This window comes from Rhinolophus hipposideros (assembly GCF_964194185.1).
Source record: "Rhinolophus hipposideros genome assembly, chromosome: 18".
Taxonomy (NCBI): domain Eukaryota; kingdom Metazoa; phylum Chordata; class Mammalia; order Chiroptera; family Rhinolophidae; genus Rhinolophus; species Rhinolophus hipposideros.
This window is the reverse complement of record NC_138064.1, coordinates 9118469-9137223: the sequence shown is the minus strand read 5'-3', so window position 1 is coordinate 9137223 and position 18755 is coordinate 9118469. Positions and strand designations below refer to the sequence as shown.

General features: G+C 43.5%; 1 protein-coding gene across 2 annotated transcripts in view; it reads left to right on the top strand.

Moving 5' to 3' along the window:
• The first annotated feature begins 219 nt into the window (after nt 1-219).
• NPSR1 (neuropeptide S receptor 1) overlaps nt 220-18755 on the top strand; it is a 104407-nt gene continuing 85871 nt past the window's right edge. For both annotated transcript variants that reach the window (XM_081080135.1, XM_081080134.1), the window contains exons 1-2: nt 220-553; nt 16684-16816. In XM_081080135.1, coding sequence (XP_080936261.1) covers nt 410-553; nt 16684-16816 — 277 coding nt within the window. In that variant the 5' untranslated portion in view covers nt 220-409. The remainder of the gene's footprint in view (nt 554-16683; nt 16817-18755) is intronic.

Below are 18755 nucleotides of genomic sequence, written 5' to 3'. Positions count from 1 at the left end.
TTGCTGAAACTGGAGGAAAGAATGGGTGGCAAGGGTCCATTTTAGAAGCTACAGAATGCACAAGTGGGCAGGGAGGCCTGTCCAGGGAGTCACATGGATGGCTGCAGTGGGCTCTGATCTGCTCCTGAGATGAGGCCAGGGCCCGGGGCGGGCTTGTGGGGTGACGAGGCTGTGCCAGCTCCTGGATCACAGCTGCTGAGGAGAGAGCAGCACGTGGATTCTCCCCGTCGTCAGGCAGAGCTCTTCAGTGAGGTGGGCTCCGGGAGGGATTTGTGCCTCTGCTCAGCGGAGCTCCAGCCGGAAGCCCAGGGAGGCAGAGGAGGTGTGGATGCTGCCGTGCTCTCAGGAGAAGCCAGATCGTTCCCCGGCTGAGGGTGCAGACACAGCCAGTCTCAATTCCCCCTGAGCCATGCCAGCCAACCTCACAGAGGACAGCCCCAATTCCAAGGGGACCACACAGATGCTGGATTCTCATGCAGTCCTCTGCTTCCCCACAACTTTCCCGGAAGTAAAGGAGGAAGAGGAGTGGGGCTCCTTCTATTACTCCTTTAAGGTAAGTGTCCTGCCTTCCTTCTGAACACCGATTTTAAATAACCCATAAAATGTAAGAGACCCAGTTAAAGGGGAATAGCTAACATTGTACACGGGTGCAGTTTATTTTCTTTACTAAAAAGAATAAATAAATAAATAACTGATAAGGAAAAGCAACAAGTTTTTCATACCATGCAAAGACCTATATTGTTTCTTATAAAGACAGGTCTTTTTCTTCTCCTGCTGCTGCAGAAAATATGTGCATTGTGAGTAACATTCATGAGTGCATGATTTTCAAATTTTTCCTCCTTTCCTTGGTGAAAGCACGTTTAATCAGTCCTGTGGTAGTGCTAGGGGTAGTGGCTCTTAGGGGTTACTGCTGTGAGTTTTTGCCAGGAACGTCAGAGGTGTGGAAAGCCCACACCTCCTAGGACAGTACCTGATGCCAGGAGAGATACAGCAGCAAGGAAAGAAGGAAGGAAGGACCAGACTTTCTTTGCTGATTCTTTGCACTGACTATCAGTGGGAAATAGATTCTTGGACTGGAGTGAGCCGTGCCACTCTTTGCAACAAGTTGTCTCCGAGAACAAATAAAAGTTCAAGAGTTAGATGAGTTTTCACCTTGAAAGTATGTAAGAGCCACACGGAGGCAGTGATCCTCATTAAACTAACACTTCCCTCTTCTACAAGACTGTGTCAGGAACAAACCGGGCATCGGGAAGACAAGTTTCCTGCTTCTTGGGTCAGAAAGCTTGGAATGTCAGGTTATTTCAGGTTATTTCATATGCTGCCCGGTGGTGCATTCAGTCATTGCAATAATTCCCAGGTCTCAAAGTGGTCCTTGATGCCATAAAGGAAAATATTTCGAGAAAAATTCCAGCAGGTTGTTTTGTTTTTCTTTTAACCCTCTTTGGTGTTCTGGAAGTAATTTGGTTTGTACTCGACAAGGTAGATTTACTATAACATCCACCTCTCTACTCAAGCTTTGCTTCCACGCAAACACTGAGAATGAAACTTTCAGTGGGGATCTGTCCCTAGAGTCAGCCTCACACTCCTCAAGGATCAAGACACTCTTATAAAACAGCAGAGCCCGAGTAGGTCACTTAGACTGGCTTCACGGGACCCAGTCCCTGGGAACCACCCCCTAAAGCATGCGCCCGTGCAGCCCAGCTGCCCGGCTCCACAACAGAAAATAGACACTGAAATTGGAGTGTGTTGCCATTTACCATTGACTGAACAATCCCCTCTGTAAAATCAGCCTGCAGACCCAGAGATTCTACCTTGGAGAAGCAGGCTTTGTGCACCCAGGAAGCACTGCCATCTCTTTGATATTTATAGAACGTGACAGCAAACAGAATGAAGAGAGACTGGCCATGGCAAAGGGCTAATCATGGGCAATAAGGCGGTTGTTCTGAGACTCAGGCAATAATCTCTCTCAGCTGAAACCTCATTTGCCATTTTTTGAATGTACTTCCTAAGGGGATGTTTTGAATATTCGGACAAACAAATCCCCGTTTTCTCCCTACGAGAATTTGTACTCTGTCCTAGCAGACAATGGTCTCTAGGCACTGAAGAGAATCACATCATTCTTATCTCTTTCCTAGTGGTATGTCTGCCATCAAACAACTGGACCACTGGACAAAGAGAGAAGCAGAAAGGAAGGTGTGCGGTGTGGTCAGGAGATTTCATTTCATTTTTTGAGAGATGCAAGCATTGACTAAAAACAGTGAGAAAGGAGAAGGGATTAAGAAGTACAAATCGGTCGTTACAAAAGAGTCACAGGCATGTAAAATACAGCATGAAGAATATAGTCAATAATTTTGTAAAAACTGTGTATAGTGTCAGATAGGTACTAGACTTATCGGGGGTCACTTCATAAATTATGTAAATGTCTAACCACTACACTGTACACTAATATAAAATAATATTGAATGTCAACTATAATTTTTTTTAAATAGTCATTGGGATATACAGTACAGTATAGGGAATATAGTCAATAATATTCCAATAACTATGTATAGTGTCAGATGGGTAATAGACTTATTGGAGTTATTACTGTGTAAGGTATATAAATGTCTAATCACTATGTTGTTTTGTACACCCGAAACTAGTAATAATAATAATAATAATGATAATACTAGTAATAATAAAACAGCACCCAGAACTTAGCAGGTTCCTAATAAATGTTACCTAAAAAACAAACAAAAAACAACAACAACAAAAAATAGTGATGTTAGTTCCTCAGCAGTCAATAGTGGTGTTTGTGGGAACGCAGCTTAAACGACTTAGTGTCACTTATTTCTATGGCCCTCTTTGAGCCACAGGCAGTTTTGATGCAGAAACAGTTCTGATTAAAAAACAAAACGAACAGGAGCCTGGTTTACTGTGATGCTTTTATCCCACATACTTCTCAACAAAAAAAGTCAGGGTTGTGCTTCTTTACTATCTTCCAAGAATGCCCATTAAATCCCCATTGCCTTTACCAAAAGCAGTACAAATTTAATAAAAATAAAAATGGTAACAGCACTAATCATGAAGTGGCCATACACCTGTTTTGCTGTGGGCTATCTTGGTGACGGGAGTCTTTCTAAATGACTTCTGTGAAATGTCTCATTTAATTCTCACAACCCATGGTGTATTCTTCCATCTGGAATTGCCTTCCATCTTCATCTGTGTTTGTCTAAATTCTACCCACTGTTTAAGGCCCCTCTTGTGTTGCTTCCTCCATGAAGCCCCCCTGGACTCACCCCTCCCCTGAGTTCCAGTAGTTTCATGGAGTGTATTTCTCTCCTTGCCTCTTAATCGAACTCTGTCTTCAACTGCTGTTTCAATATGTGTCAGGTAAATGTGTAACAGTCATTAAGCTCTTTGATGTTTGTTTTAGATTCTCTCCAGAAACCAGCCGCATCCTGGGCATACTCAATAAACATTTACCATAGAAATGAAGTGTGATGTTCTGTTTCTGTCAATCGCCTGCAGTCAGACTGGGCAGCAGACAGAAAGCTTGCTTTCTCAGTGATAGAGTCGGGGGGTGGGGGGGCCTTGTTAACCTCTACTCCACAGACTAACCCCTGCCTTGTCTGGTCTCTACCAGCTGTACTCAACAAAGTGCTTCTCTGCAGATACATTCAGCTCATCCTGATCTCATTTCTAAGCCAACGTGACCAAGGCGAATTATAGATCCTAGTGGGAATTAGTTGTGGCATCATGCACCTGGTTTAGCCCTGGGGAACCTGGACCCACTGCATTGCAGTCTCAGCTGTCTTGCCTCAGTCCACATGCCTGGGCTTCTAACTTAGTTTCCTCCTAGCGCTCCAGTTCCCCTCTGAACCCCAAAGCGCTCTTGGCAGAAGACAAGTTATCCCTGTCTAAATCTTACTAATTCTTCTTTCACAGGCTGAAAGCCTTTTCTTCCTTCCCATCTCCAACCCCAAAATGTCACCCTGCTTTCCACTGCTCTAACCTGCTCTGCTGTCCTAAACACGTCCTTGGATAACAGCAGTGGGGGGGGGCTGAGTTCACCACTTTCTTCCTCTATCATGAACTTCATGGGACTGAGACTATGTGGTCGCGAGTTCAAGGTCCTCAGGTCAGGCCCTGGTTTCCTTCATCGTTTCTAATTTCTCCTACTTGCACGGTCCCACCCAGCTTACCTCCTCAATTCCTAAACCCCAGCATTAAGGAATTATATGGGCTTCAAGAATCTACCAGAAGTTTGCAAGGAGGATGGGACCTGGCTTATCAGAAAGTGCCTAGGGCCCCTGAATGTAGAGCTGTCCAAGCAGAAAACAAAGATGAAATAATAGCTTCTTCATAATAGGCTTTACTTTCCCAGTGAATCCACTGGCAGTATTTCCAAAATCTCTGATTCTTAATGATAATAATATTAATTCAAAGTAACTGGGAGGGAACCTGTTTCAATTAGTAAATTGCCGAAGTTATAAAATAATGCAAATGAGCTCAGTTCTATTGCTCTTAGGTGAGGGGAGAAACAAGAACCGAGACTGCTAAATATTACCTAATGACAATCTTTGATTGAAAATCTCCTTTAGTGGTAGTCACAAACGGTATGCAATTAGTCTAACTATTGTTTATATGTAAATGGTGGCTTCTAAGTGCTCGAGGGTGATTGGACACACTTTGTTCCCCTTGTTTGCTCATTCTCCCTGCCTGCTGTCTTCCTGTTAATTTTCCTAGCACATCCTCCCTCCATTAATACAACAGAAGCAAATTCCAGTTCAATCCATGTCCCAATTATCTCACACTAGGCTTGACGCAAAAGCTCAATTCTAAGCAGCTTCAGTATACTGTACTACGCTTGTTTTCATATTTAGGTTGGCGATTTATTTCAAAGGACTGATTCTAGCTACTGAGTACCAGCATTTCCCCTTCAGTGACTGTAATTTCAACTCCTCTCTGCCCACTCGCCTGCTTCCCTGAACCCTCCTCTCCTGCCATCACATCCCTTTGGGACTTGCCGATCTCTCGTCCTGCCCCGGACGATGTCAGTGATGCTTTTCCTGGAACCCAGGAGCTCTTGATTCCTGACCTGCAAGTTATAACCAGCGGTCTTGCATTTACAGCATGTATTTTGTCCCCTTCTACTTACTTCCACTCAGTATGTTCGTTTTAAGTTTCTGCAAGTTGAATAGTGCAGCTGTTCATAAGGAAATGACTAGATTTGCTCAGTGAAACAATTATTAAAGGTCTGTTATTTACTGCCTGTTTCTGCCACACAGACCTGACACACCACTTTCGAATCCCCTACCCGAGGTACACTCCATGTCCAGTTTCATTCTGTGTCATTGACAAAGGCTCAGACATTGCCTCTTAGCTCCACGAAATCGTCATGCAGTTAGTTCCCAAGTCATAGGAGTATGCTCTAGTTATAAAAAAGGAAAACTTCATCAACTAAATTTCTCTTTGTGTAACTAATACGGCTGGTGGCAGGAAACATGACCCTGGTTACTTCTGAGGAAACTCAGTCATTACAGAGTTGTTCAGCCTGTGAAGGACTTTCCCATTTTGAGACTTAAGTTCCAGGGGATGTGCTTTTGTAGCGTGTTCACGTGTGTGTGGTGGGGACGAGGGAGGGGGCCCAGCCCAGGGAGAGGTCTGTGCAAGTTGGCTGCAGCTGAGACGAAGAGTTCTATCTGGCCTTCAGAAGCGGTCATCCTGGTTCCAGACCCTTGTTTGGATTCCCATCTGGCCCAGGTCAGGACTGCACTGCTTTCTGCCGCAGTGTCCCTCTGTCACATTTTCTTCGGGGACACGGGTGCTCACAGCTCCCTCTTTCCCTCTCTCAATCCTGGCTAGATTTCTGTGTCCTTACAGGGAATGAAAAGTTTCACTTCTTCACTCCTAGTTCTGGGCAGCAGAAATTAAAGTGCTGTTGTCTCTGGTCCTTTCTCTGACCAGGAGACCATCCTACAACTCCCACCCAATGATGGCTGGGAAAATTCCCAGGAGCTGCCATTCCTGGTTCTGATACAGTAAACACCGTTCTAATCCTGAGCTCCCAAAGTTAGCAGGAGTTGTCTCTTCCTCTCTTTTTGTGCTAAACCTGTGGAGGTGGCAATATATCTTCTCACCAGTGTCTAGCTTTCCTCACATCGTGTACCACTCTTGTACCCTCTAAAACTCCCATCTCCCTCAGCCTACTTTCTCTGTCGTGGGGAAGTGATCACTCTGTGTTCTTCCAAACTTATTCTAGGCTCTTTACTTTGAATGCTCAAAAGACACATCCTCTTGCAAGGCAAAAAAAGCTATTTCTCTTCGTGCTATTATGATATCCTCCATGAGGCATTTTGAAAGCCTGAGTCCGACTTCTTTCTCTTCGTCTGCATTGAAAGAGTAAAGATTGTACCCTGAGGACACATGGAGTAAAGCTCTCTGACTGCCTGGCTGGGGCTGTTTTATTAAGCAAGTAGGAAAGAGCCCATCTATTAATATTTCAAAATATCATCCAGATACATCCTTGAAATAATTTCCTGTTGATATAGGGGGTAGGAATGTTCTGAGCCATGAACTCAAGTGGATAAGAAATTTAATTTTATTTTTCTGAGACTGAGCTTAGCTTCTCTCTGGACTCCTCAGTCCACCTGATTATAGAATATGCAGCCTCGTCATCCCCAGGTAAGCCCGGGCTCTCCAATCTTCATCATGTTCGTGAGGCAGGGGCTCTAATCATGCAGACTGCTGGGGTCAAGCCCCAGTGCCATCACTATCTAGCTGTGTGACCTTGGCAGTTTGCTTTTGCCTGTGCCTTGATTTGCTCATCCAAAAAAGGATACTAATAGTTGAACGTCCCTTGGAGGGTGGTCATGAAAAGCTAAGTGACTGAAAGCTTGTGAAGCTTTTAAGAACAGGGGGTGTCCTGGAGAACAGTGTTCAGTAAAGGTGAGCTATTATATCCCCAGGAATTAGTTCTTTCACTCTTTTCCCAAAGCTACTTCCTGAGAGGTGATGAGTTGTCATCGTCTGTATGGAAGAAGCTCTGAGAAATGTCTGCAGGCTGAAACTCTCCAGGACTGCTTCAATAGGCATTACATCCTCAAATACTGATGGTGAATTGAGCTGCTTCTTTTCTTTCAATTAGACCATAAAAAATGTAGAATAAAATATTTAGAGATGATTCCATTTCTTATTTTATTATCCTGATATAATGTCTAATTTTTATCTAGACAAGCTTAATGGCCCAACACATGAAGGGCTGTTTCCAGAAATGGAAAATGATGCCCTATCCAGGGAAAGAAAGAATGGGCTTCTGTGCACCAAAAAAGACCTTCCGGGCCACAAGAAAGCAAAACCAGGCACGGTCATGATGAAATCACTAAGGAGTAATCGGGGTTCTTTTCTTTCTCATTTAGGCCATATTGATGGCTGCCTAAAAATGATGGATCTCTCACTCTAGTCAGCACTTTACATCTAACAACATGATGTCACATGATTTCATTTGAACCTCCCTTCAGCTCTAGGATGGTTTAAAGTAACATTTTTGTTTTCTTTTAACCACATGAGTACATGAAGTCTAACAGAAGTTAAAGTGAACTTCCTAAAAAGTAACATAAAATAAGAGACAAAGAAGGAAGGAAGGAAGGAAAGAAGGAAGGAAGGAAGGAAAAGAGGAAGGAAGGAAGGAAAGAAAGAAAAAACTTTTTAAATATGATTCTTCTGCCGATTTTAGTCAGGATAGATTAGGTTCTGCAACAATACAGATTAACCCCTGTATCTCAATGGTTGAACACATCAAAGATTTATTTTTTTCTCATGTCATAGGGGCAAGCAGGTCACTTGTTCTAGAACAAGGGTTTTCCAAACTTTCCCGTATCTGCGTTGGCCTTAAATGACACAGGACTTTGACTCCAATCCATTGGCAAGAATGAATTAGCTGATGGACATGAGAAATGTGGCTTCACTGAACACCCTTTGAGTGGGAAACACAGTACACTGTTTTAAAGCGTGGTTTGATCTTCATCTTCTGCAGGATACAAGCCAAACTCTTCAGCCTGGCCTGCCAGCCTTTCACCGTCTGAGCCGACCACCGTCCCTGCTGCTAACCTCACATCCTGTACCACACTGCATTGAATATGTCACCATACTCCAAGGAAATGAGTTTCTGTTCACCTTGGGTAGAAGTGCCTTTCTCACACCATTTTCTTCTGATATCTCATCTAACCTCAATTCCCCCTCTTCTGTGCAGCCTTCAGATTCGTTCAGTCATCCAACACCATCACTATCCTTCTACTCACAAAGCACAACCCATCTCTGTGCGACACGATTCATCTCCTGACATGCGACACGATTCATCTCCTGACATGCATGTCTGCCAACACACATAGACGCATACCGACCCATACACATACACACAGACACACACACGCACTAGTTGTCAGTTCTTTAGGGGCAGCCCTAGGTCCCACTACCCTTAGCCTACTGTTTGCTACACGGTAGATAAATGGTCAATAAATATTTTGTTGAACAAAAGACACTTTCAAGAAACAATCTGCATAGCAAGTTTTTTCCTAAAGGCTCAATACTTTCATGTAAACAGTTTAGAGTGGATGGAGTCTTACTCCTTATTCTATAAGCCATTAAGTTTGGATTGGTAAAGACAGCATGATTTGGGGGAGTCCCTGACACCACAGCAAGCTACAGTGGAGGGGGAGTATGTGTAGACAGATCTTTAGACCTAAAGCAAACAACATCCAAGGTCTGTGTGTCCCGCTCCCCATGCTACCAGCTCTGGTTCTGTACGTGAGGCTTAGAGACCATCACCTCTGAGCCCGAAGCCACCAGGCAGGTACAGGGAAAGGCACATTAACATTCATATGCTTGCTCTTCATTTTTCTGTTTCAACACCTGATTGTAGAAGTTCAGCCACACAAATCTGTTGCAAGCTACACAGGACAGGGGCCACCATCTGTGGACAATAGGCTCATCTTCAGTGGGATGAATGGATCCAACCCTGTCTACTAGGACCCCAATCAGGCAGTCACACATGATTCCTGTCTGCTGCCGCTGGACACTTCAATTTAGGACATTCTTCCTGAATCCTTGCACTGAGCCCCTCTCGTGCCCCTTTCCCACACCTGTTGTCCCCTACGAGGATGTTCACCTCCGTGCCCTCGCCTCACAGGTGCTTCTGCTCTTCATTTGCTAGCTCCCCCAGGTATCTTTCAACTACTTATTTTGAACTTCCCGGATGAACTAAAAACTACAAATTGAAAGTATCAGGGTCTGAGCTGTGATCAGCCCTCAGGGGAAAGGTTTCTCTCACCTTACCTTGTTTCCTAGCACATCCAGAACAACGACAACAAAAATACACAAATTCCCACGGGATCATTTTTTTAATTATATGGATCATTGGGAGAAACAAGTGTAGTTTTTTGATATATAAAACAAATGTGGGACCCTGGCATTTCTGTTTCTGGTGACATTTGAGGATTCACTAGTAACCAGAAAGCTGAATCAGACACTTATGCAAGTGGAGTCCCATGCACCCAATTCTGATTGCAATGAGAACAGTCAGGCAGTGGGAAATGAACACAGCTAATTAAACATGAACTATGACCCATGGCAGTAATGATGAAATACTCCAGGCCAATAATTAACCCTTTCTGATCAGAGTAGGAAGACCGGATGTAGTTATTTAATATGGCCTGGAACTAAGGAATAAATGTTAGGCCGTCAATCACTCTCCTGTGCAGCCCCAGTTTGAAGGTGTTAAAGCTGCTGTAATCTGTCACCTGTGATGATGGTGTGGAGAGGTAGGGCAAAGACAGTTCAGGCAATGAAGACAATGGGAGAAAATCCCACGTGGGGAAGAATCTTCTCTCGGTAGTAACTCAGGACAAAGACCCAGGGTGGTCCTTGCCCCATTTCTGAAATAGCTGATTTTTAGGAAATTGGTCCAATTTCTCCTAATAAGCTTTTTTCTGCTCTGAAACCACCTAATGTTCATGGACAGCCCCTATCTGTCCCCACTATCCTGAAAGATTTTCACCCTCTGCCTTCACTCATATTTTTACCAGACACCCTGCTTCTTTGCTTGGCTACTTCTCATTTTTTCAGACTCAACTCACATATTAATTTCTATAGGCTATACCTTTTGACCAACCATGACCAGCCTCTCCCCAAGTTCTACCACATACCCTTTCTTTGAGATCTACGATATCTCCCTTACAGTGGGTCACATTGAAAACTTTTGCTGGCATCAATGCCTCCACTATCAGACTATGTATGAGCTCCTGTCTTAGCCTTCCTAATATCTCCACAGTATATTGAACATAACTACTAGATTCTCAATAAATGTTTGTTGAGCTTGATTATACAGAATGCAAACCAATATAATCATGTTCACGGCAGCATAATTTCAAGTTTCGCACTTCTGGACTGAGTATCATTTCTACACCAAAATACATGTGCCAAGGTTCTCCCCTCAGGATAAATGCCTCCCTCCTCTAATGTACTACGTGAGAATTCACAGAATGACACTTAACCCACAACTATCTAGAACTACCTTGGTCCACAGCCCTGCCGTCCACCTCAACAGACCCAGGCTGTGACAGCACCTCCCCTCCCATTCACATTCACTATTCCTCCCACAGGAGGCCCCCTGTCAGTTCGTCCCACCAGCACCTAGTCAGAGAATGCAACCTACATCCCCCTTCTGGATACCTGCAATGATATAAAAAGCTTTACAAAAATATAAAACTTCAATTAACATCCACTCTTATGTGTAGCTTGATATCATTATTTTATTTTTTGTAATAGTAATTAATTAAAAGCCTTGTTATATGTTTTCATAATTGAATATTAGAAACAAAGCCTATCTTGGGTAATCCAAGATGGAATTCCAATAGCTCTAGGTAAAAGAGTTAGAAAAGAGTTACCAGAAAGGGTGGTAAAATTGTAGGTTTTCCAAAGGGGCATCATCAGGAGGAGGTGGGGCAGAGGCCGAGGTGAGCCTCCTGAGCAAGCCCAGTCCTACGTCCCTGCCTCCTGGTAGACTGTTACTTGTTGTTACCACCTGGCAGTGTTTCTGAAGCAGCAGGTGGGGCGAGACACAGAGAGAAGTTGGGACCAACCCCTGAATGAGAGGTTCCCAGCTGTTTGGACATGGTTCCTACCCAGGGGTCTCCAGAGCCTGGGACCGTATCTCATCCCCAAGTCTAATTAAGGAATCCAAAGCTTTGCTCTCTGTTCCTGAACCTGTCTCACTTTAAATTTTCTGCTCCTTGTGTTACATGGTGATTCACCTTCAATGGAATTAGACATTTGAAGATCTTTGCTTTTGATATTTCTAACTCACCCACACAAATTAATGAGGCTTTGAGCAGCCTCGGAGACTGGGTGCTATGACTGATAGGTGGCGCCCAGGTCTCAGTGACAGGACAGCAGAGTTTCTTTGACTGCTCACTGTGAACTGAGGCTGAATTATAACCTTTCTGAGACTTCATTTCCTCTGTTGGGAAGGAAGATATATTTGCTCTTTGCTGTATTTGAGATGTTCACCTTCAACATCACAGAAATAACAATAATCTTAAAATGAACCATGAAAATGTAAAGGGTACAGAATTCTCTGTGCTCCCGGGGCCAGATGGTGCAGCTGTATCTTGTGTGACATTTATGATTACTGTCATGTGGACGCACATTGCTCCAATGTCCACCCATTCAGCCACATATTGAGAGCACTGACCTTATGTTTAGTCCTGGCGGAAACAGTCATGAAACTGACCGGGCTCCAAAAACCCAGCTTCAGACAAGTTTTGGGTCAGAAGGAAAATGAAGGTCTGTTTCCCACTTGAAAATGGAAAGTAAATGAGGCAACTTCACTGTCTCCGGCCCCAAATTGGAGCAGTAAACCGCTGCAGTAATGAGGGCATGGACTTTACAGTCAAGCAAAGCTATGCTCAAACCCCAGTTGCACCACATACGAGCCAGGAATTCCAGATTAGTAGCTTCTCTGAGCCCCATTTCTTACCTGTAAGGCTGAGGACAGTGACATCTTTTTGGTCAGGTTGTGATAATGAAGTGAGCAATAAGGAAAACGTCTCAAACAATGCTTGGCACATGACAATCCATCACGTACTAGACAGTACAAACTGAGTCAGTCAGGTGCTAGATTAATGTGAGTCACTCAGATAATGTTAGTTCCCACTCACCCTACAATTGTTCAAGATCCTTTAGGCATTTTTTTCTTCCAGTTTCCAGAACTGCACTGGAAAAGAGGATCGTTATTCCATGGGTTTGGATAAATCATATCTTCCTCTCCAGGCAAGTCTGACATATCCAGTTTCAACTAGAGTCACCCAACTAAATGTCCTGTACTTCCTGAGATAATTCTCATATCAAATAACCTTTTCTATGATCCTTACATGTGCCCCTGCACTTGTAATCAACCATATATTCACCCACCAGATATTTATAAAGCACCTTCTAAGGGAAGACAGAATGCCAGCCTAGAATGCTGACCCAAACCTAATGCCTGCCCTCAGGGATATCCTTTTGGCCCTGGAAGTGTATCCCCTGGAGTCAAACCTCAGGTAACAGTCCTGTGGCAGCACCAGCATCACCAAGGGGAACACTTCGATTCATCCCTCTAAGTCCCAGGTGGGAATTTTCCGATCTCAAGAGACCTGAAGTCACTGCATGGTCTCAGTAACTTGAAGTGGAAAACCAATTAGCCATGAGCCTGCAACCACGGAACTGAGTGGAAAACACTCTAGTCTTTAGTCACTGAAAAATTGCAAATTTCACCTCTTCTACTCAGTATTGAGCATCTAGATGGAATTTTGCCTCACGTGACCACTAGGGGGCATTTACTCCTCAACTATATTCTGCAACAGTTCTGACAATGGTGTTGGGACACCATCCGGTACCTGGGTGTAGGGGGTAGAGGTGCAATGCCTGTTAGGCTCAGGTGAAATTCCAATAGACTGGAACTGAAAATAGGATGAACAGGGTGAATTCAAGTATCATTCTTCAAAGGTCATGAGTTATTTATAAATCACTTCTCAAACCCACATGCAGCCCATGAAACGGGGGAAGGCGATAGACCAGTTTGTATTGTTATGTAGACTATGCTTCAGACACTGAACTAGAAATCTCCATTGTCTTCATGCTGTCTATTCATCGCAAGTATCCTGAGGCAGATTTTATTCTTATTTTCATTTGTATAAATGAGAAAATAGGCTCAAAGAGGTTATCACTTAGCAATGCTATCACATGAGCAAGTAGCAAACGTGCTGATCCCAAGTTAGGCTGCTGTCAAAGCCTACCCACTTTCCCACTGAACCACTCACCTGACGGTGATACTCAGATGCCCCTGAACTTGTGTCCCCAATTCCCATTACCATGATTCTCCAAATCCTCACATCACCCTGAGATTTGTGTGTGCTTATGTGTATGTGCGTATCTGGGTAAGAATGCTACGAATAAAGGAGAAACACTGACAACTGAGTGTTTTCACACTTAATGACCCTCCCTACTTGATGAAACAGAATCTAAACTCGGCTGAGGACAATTTACACAATCCACTTGTTTTATTCTCCCTTGTAGTGCCAACGTCTTTACACTGTAGGCCATTAATTGATGTTGAATGAATTAACAGAAAAAACAAATAAATAAACATGGCTCTTAGGAAGACTCCAGAGAGCAAGAGTAGGGGGACTTCCTCCATGTAGAAATTGCCTGAAGCCTATGAGGTAAGATGAGATTGCCTTCCAACAGAGAATTCCAAAGTGAGAGGAGACGGCGGATTTCACAGGACTTGCTCAGCCTGCCCCATCGATGTCATCTAATTCCAAGAAGAACTGATCTGTTTACAGGTGCCTTGGGTCGGCCAGCCCAAAGCAGAGTTATCGCCAGCTGCTAACAAAAGGCTCAGCCCTGACTGCTCCAGCCCTCCTGAGGCCCAACTTCCAATTCCTGCTACCTCTCCCAGGGTAATCTGATTTGCAATGTTTCTCACTCTATGCTCCCAGCAGAGCAGATGTGAGCCCCAAACCTACTCTGAGGAGATAGGGTGCCTGCATCAGGATTGCGCGATACAAAGATGAAGAATTCCATGTCTACTTGGAGCCTGACGGCTCCTCCGTTAGAGAGAAACTGAATTTCTGGAAATCTTAATTTTGGTTCCAGCAGCATAATCACCAACGTGCCACGCGAAAAATAAACCATTGATCTGTTTCGGTGTTGCTTTTCTGGAAATGTAGCCTAACAAAACTTACCACAGGTAGTTAGTGATGTGAGAGAAGGGGAACAGGAGGAATACTGTAATCTGGAATAAACGTTGACTTCTAGTTCAAAATTACCTGAGTTCACTTGACCAATTGACCTCCTCTTTCCAATCCTCATCCCAAAGGCCTTCAGAGTGTAATTTTACTGGAAAAAATTCTGTGTGACTAAAAAATAGGTGAGGTTGACACCCACCTCCTGGGGAATTGGAGGAATCTCTGTCAGATGTAGAGTAGGGAAGGAGTTCAGAGGGCAGGGCAGACAGACTCATGTACCGTAAAGTAAGTTTTAAGATGAATTAAGAATCTCCCTCGAGAATCGGTGGAGGGGAGGTTGGCCCCAGGGGGATTCCACTGCGTAGAGTCCAGCGGCTGAGGCCGGAGCACATCTCCAGCGAGCAGATTTCTGTTGGAAGTTCACCAAATGCTGCAGACCTCACAGAGGAGGCCAACTGCTTTCTCCCAGCTAAAGGGATGAGGGCAGCTGGGCAGGGCCCTGGGTGGTGCTGGAGAAGACAGTCTCCATCAGAAAAACAGCCCTGTATCCACTACCTTCCTGGTAACCTACTGTCACCAGCAGAGAAGCAGACCTCCTTCTTTGTCTGCTCCTAGACAACACTTTGCCCCACTCACCATGGAGGTCTGGATTTCTCTATCTGAAGAACATCACAGCATCCTAACTTTCCCTGGCTTCTTCCTCTGAGGCTAAAAGAGTTCAACAGAGATCGAATTGGTACTGGACAAGTATGGAAATAACCCCCCCCACACATACACACAGACACCACTATGCAGGCTGAGAAAATTTGCTGGACGTGATACAGTGTTCTGTAATTCAGAAAAAAGAAATTGATTTAAAATATCAAAACATTTCTTCCTAGGAAACAGAGTCACTGAAAGAAACAGGAGAAAATCTTCAAAAATCTCTCATTTGCACCTCAGCAGGGCTTGAAAGGACTTGGCATGCCCATACCTGCCACTCAACCAGTTCGTTCCTCTTTTCTTGAACCATACATACCCCAGGGTGCCATCATCTTCCCTGACAGCACACCATATTAGGACCATAGTGGGGACGTAGATGCCTCATCCCCACCCTGGCCCTCAGCTGGACCATCCATCAGCATCACAGTCCTTCAGACCTCTGCTAACAGAGACTTCCAATCCACCTAGTTTCATACAGGGTTCCCCAGGTTGCTCTTCAGTTTCAAAAGGTAGGTTGTCCAAGTTCAAAGCACTTATTTAATATGGCACCACCGACACCAGCTACTGAATGGAGAACATCAACCTGATACATCAAAAGCGCTCCCTGTTATATCTGCTCCTGAAAGCACAATTGTCCATCTTTCTCAAAGGACAGCATTCTCTCAGGAAAACTCGTTTCCTCACTCCAATCAGAATAGTCCTTTTCATAATCATTAGTTTCCATTCCTGATGCTTTCTGGATGCCACCCATATCTAGACTGCTAGAGAAATAAATCACCCAGAATAATGCCATCCCTCGTCAGAAAAGGACCAGAGGAAAAGCATGTGGCCTGAGCAAAGACTGTTCTCCTAGTGGAAGGTGACATAAGCACGCTGGACCTGCCTTGTCGCTCTGTCCAGTCTCCCTCAGGGCCCTGGGCCTCTGCTTCTTCTGGACTACCGACTTTAAACAGACAAAAAGCTCCATTTGAAGGAATTGTGGGGAACATTATGAAGGATTTGACATTTTAAATGAGTAGCAGTCTTGCTTTATTTCCGTTTTTACTAATTATACATTATTCAGTGGAACTTGAATATTACTATATTATAAAATTCTGTCAAACGAAAAAGTAAAATAACCTATCATCACACTACCCTAAAATAACCACTATTAACATGTTAATGTACTTCAGTCTTTTTCCTACATGTATAATTTTGCAGTTGTAATCATACCCAATATATCATTTCATCATGTTTCTCCACTTAACATTATAAGCACTTTAAAGGTTGCTACATAATTTTCATGGCTGTCATTGTTAATAGCTACATAATAGTTCACTGAATTGAAGTGTCTTATTTACTTAACTCTCCTTATCTCTAAACAATTGCCAATTTCTTCTCACAATAAATATACACATCTTTGCGATTACAGTGTTCTTTTTCACAGCTTGAATTCTTTCCCGTAGACTTAAAATTACTTGGCCAAAGAATATATACTTTTTTGGTCTCTTGACATATATTTCCAAATAGATTTTTTTTTTAAGTTGCATCAATTTCCACTGCTATCGGTGTAAATAAGGACCACGTGTCTTTGGTCTCTTGAAAGCAGAGCCTTGGCAGGTGGGGATGTGAGGCCGGGAGGGAGCCATTCCAGCCCCGAAGCCTGAAGCTTGCATGCTGTCAAGTACCCTGGTCCTCACAGCACACCGGCTTTCTGTTGCTTTGTTTCTCACAGACTGAGCAGTTGATAACTCTGTGGGTCCTCTTTGTTTTCACCGTTGTTGGAAACTCCATTGTGCTGTTCTCCATGTGGAGGAGGAAGAGGAAATCGAGAATGACCTTCTTTGTGACTCAACTGGCCATTACAGGTAAGTAACTGTGCAGCTGAGAAGGGAATGAGCTGTGTGCAAACTTCCTAGGGTTTCTCACTTTCAATGACTGTACCGCTGGAAATGGCAGGCTATCTGTCCAAACGACATTGGCAAGTCTGAGAGTAACTTCTATAGGGACATAAACCCCATATTTGAATGTTTCTTCCAGCACACTTAACATTTAAACATCCATAAGAGTCCATTATAAAAATAGCACACTATACAACAGATTTGAAAATACCAATAGCAGAGCCACCAAAGTGTTCTACAGGGTTCCACTCTCCCTATGCACCATAGCTCACTAATGTGGTATTACCATGTCATTCCATATTATGACTTTAAAGAATAGATCCCAGAAAATGGACCAGGGTTATCTCTATTTAATAATAAATGTGAAGACTCATGTACTTTGTGGATTTAAGTCTATCGGCATTGCTTTTGAAATATAAGTGACATGAAGTACCGCTGCTGTGCGTGGTATAAGGATATAAGATAATAACTGGGATTAGGATACTTAAATGGGGATTTGGGGAATGGCCAGTGCAGTGGAAGTGTGCATGCATCACACCTGGAGAAGGAATGGTGAAATAGTCTCATGCTAAAATATGATTTGTGAAAGAAAGACCCCCACAGAGATGGGTTAAATTCAAACTGGTAGGTTTCATGTTCAAGAGGAAAATGTAACAAAGGAGCCAGTCCCATTCCACAGGCCAGAGAAAGTAGTGGGCAGATGGGATTCCCAGAGGGTTCAGCCTGAGACAGGCGTGGAGTCCTGAGCTCTGGAAATATGGTGGCTGTCATGTGAGTTTAATTTGAATCAGATTGTACAGAAAATGCAAACAAAAAAAAAACTAAATGGTTGAGTGCAACCAAGGAGCAATGATAGATGACTGTCAGAAAAGGCTGTTTGGTACATTTCAACCTTATCAGGTTATCCTTTATGGCAGTAACAGCAGTGGAGTGTTCTTGGGAATGTAGAGTGTTCTTGGGAATTTAGTCTTGAGCCACAATATATGAAAAATACAACACTGTAACTTACAAGAGAACCTCAGCCATGTGTTGCTGACAACCCTCCCCAACCCCAGCAAAGAATAGCAACCCATCTGCTTGAGCTGGGATACAGTGACCAGGGTGAAACACAAAGCACTGCTAAGAAGTAGAGGTGGTAAGAGGAGCCTGAGTCACAAAAGTGGGACTTGTGATGTGATGGGAGGAAATCCCTTCGATCTTTCTTTCAAACGGAATCCCCATTTTTCATTCTTATGAAAGGTAATTGGGAATATCCAGCAAATACTGAGATGCAAAATCCCTGGATAAGGGTATAATAACTTACTTTCATTATATCTTCTCAATTACCATGTTGTGACTGATAGTCTATACAGCCAACTGTGCTTTTAGAGGGTGAGAATTTAGAGGTGGCAAGGATATCACCTTGGAATTTAAAGTACTGTCAAAATCAACCAATAAAGGAATAATTGAAATGTCACCGTCCATTGTCAAAGAGAAAAGTTGTATGTTCTATTCAAATCCATAGTCTGTTGTATTAACCTGGACTTAATTTTTCGTGAATGTTCTACATAGTCTGTTTCTTATTTGTTAATTCCCTCTTGGAAAAACTCAAGGGGTCAGATCAGGAGTATTTAGAGTGAAGAATTCTTGGAGAGGTAAGCTTTGCCAAGGGTCTAAGAGTGAACTAACTTCTGATTTAAGATATTAACACGCCCTCCATTTCCATTTTGCCATGATCACAGATCTTTTAGTAAACGAGTAGAGTAGTCCAGAAAAGTTACTCGGGTATCACTAGGGATACTATTCTCTGAGATTCATGCAAATTTGATTTGCATTCCCTGTCCCATGTTATAGTCTTCCCTAAGATTTCTTCAACTCTTCTGGACAAACATTCTTCCTCATCATTTCTGGTTCTTGCTCTCTAATG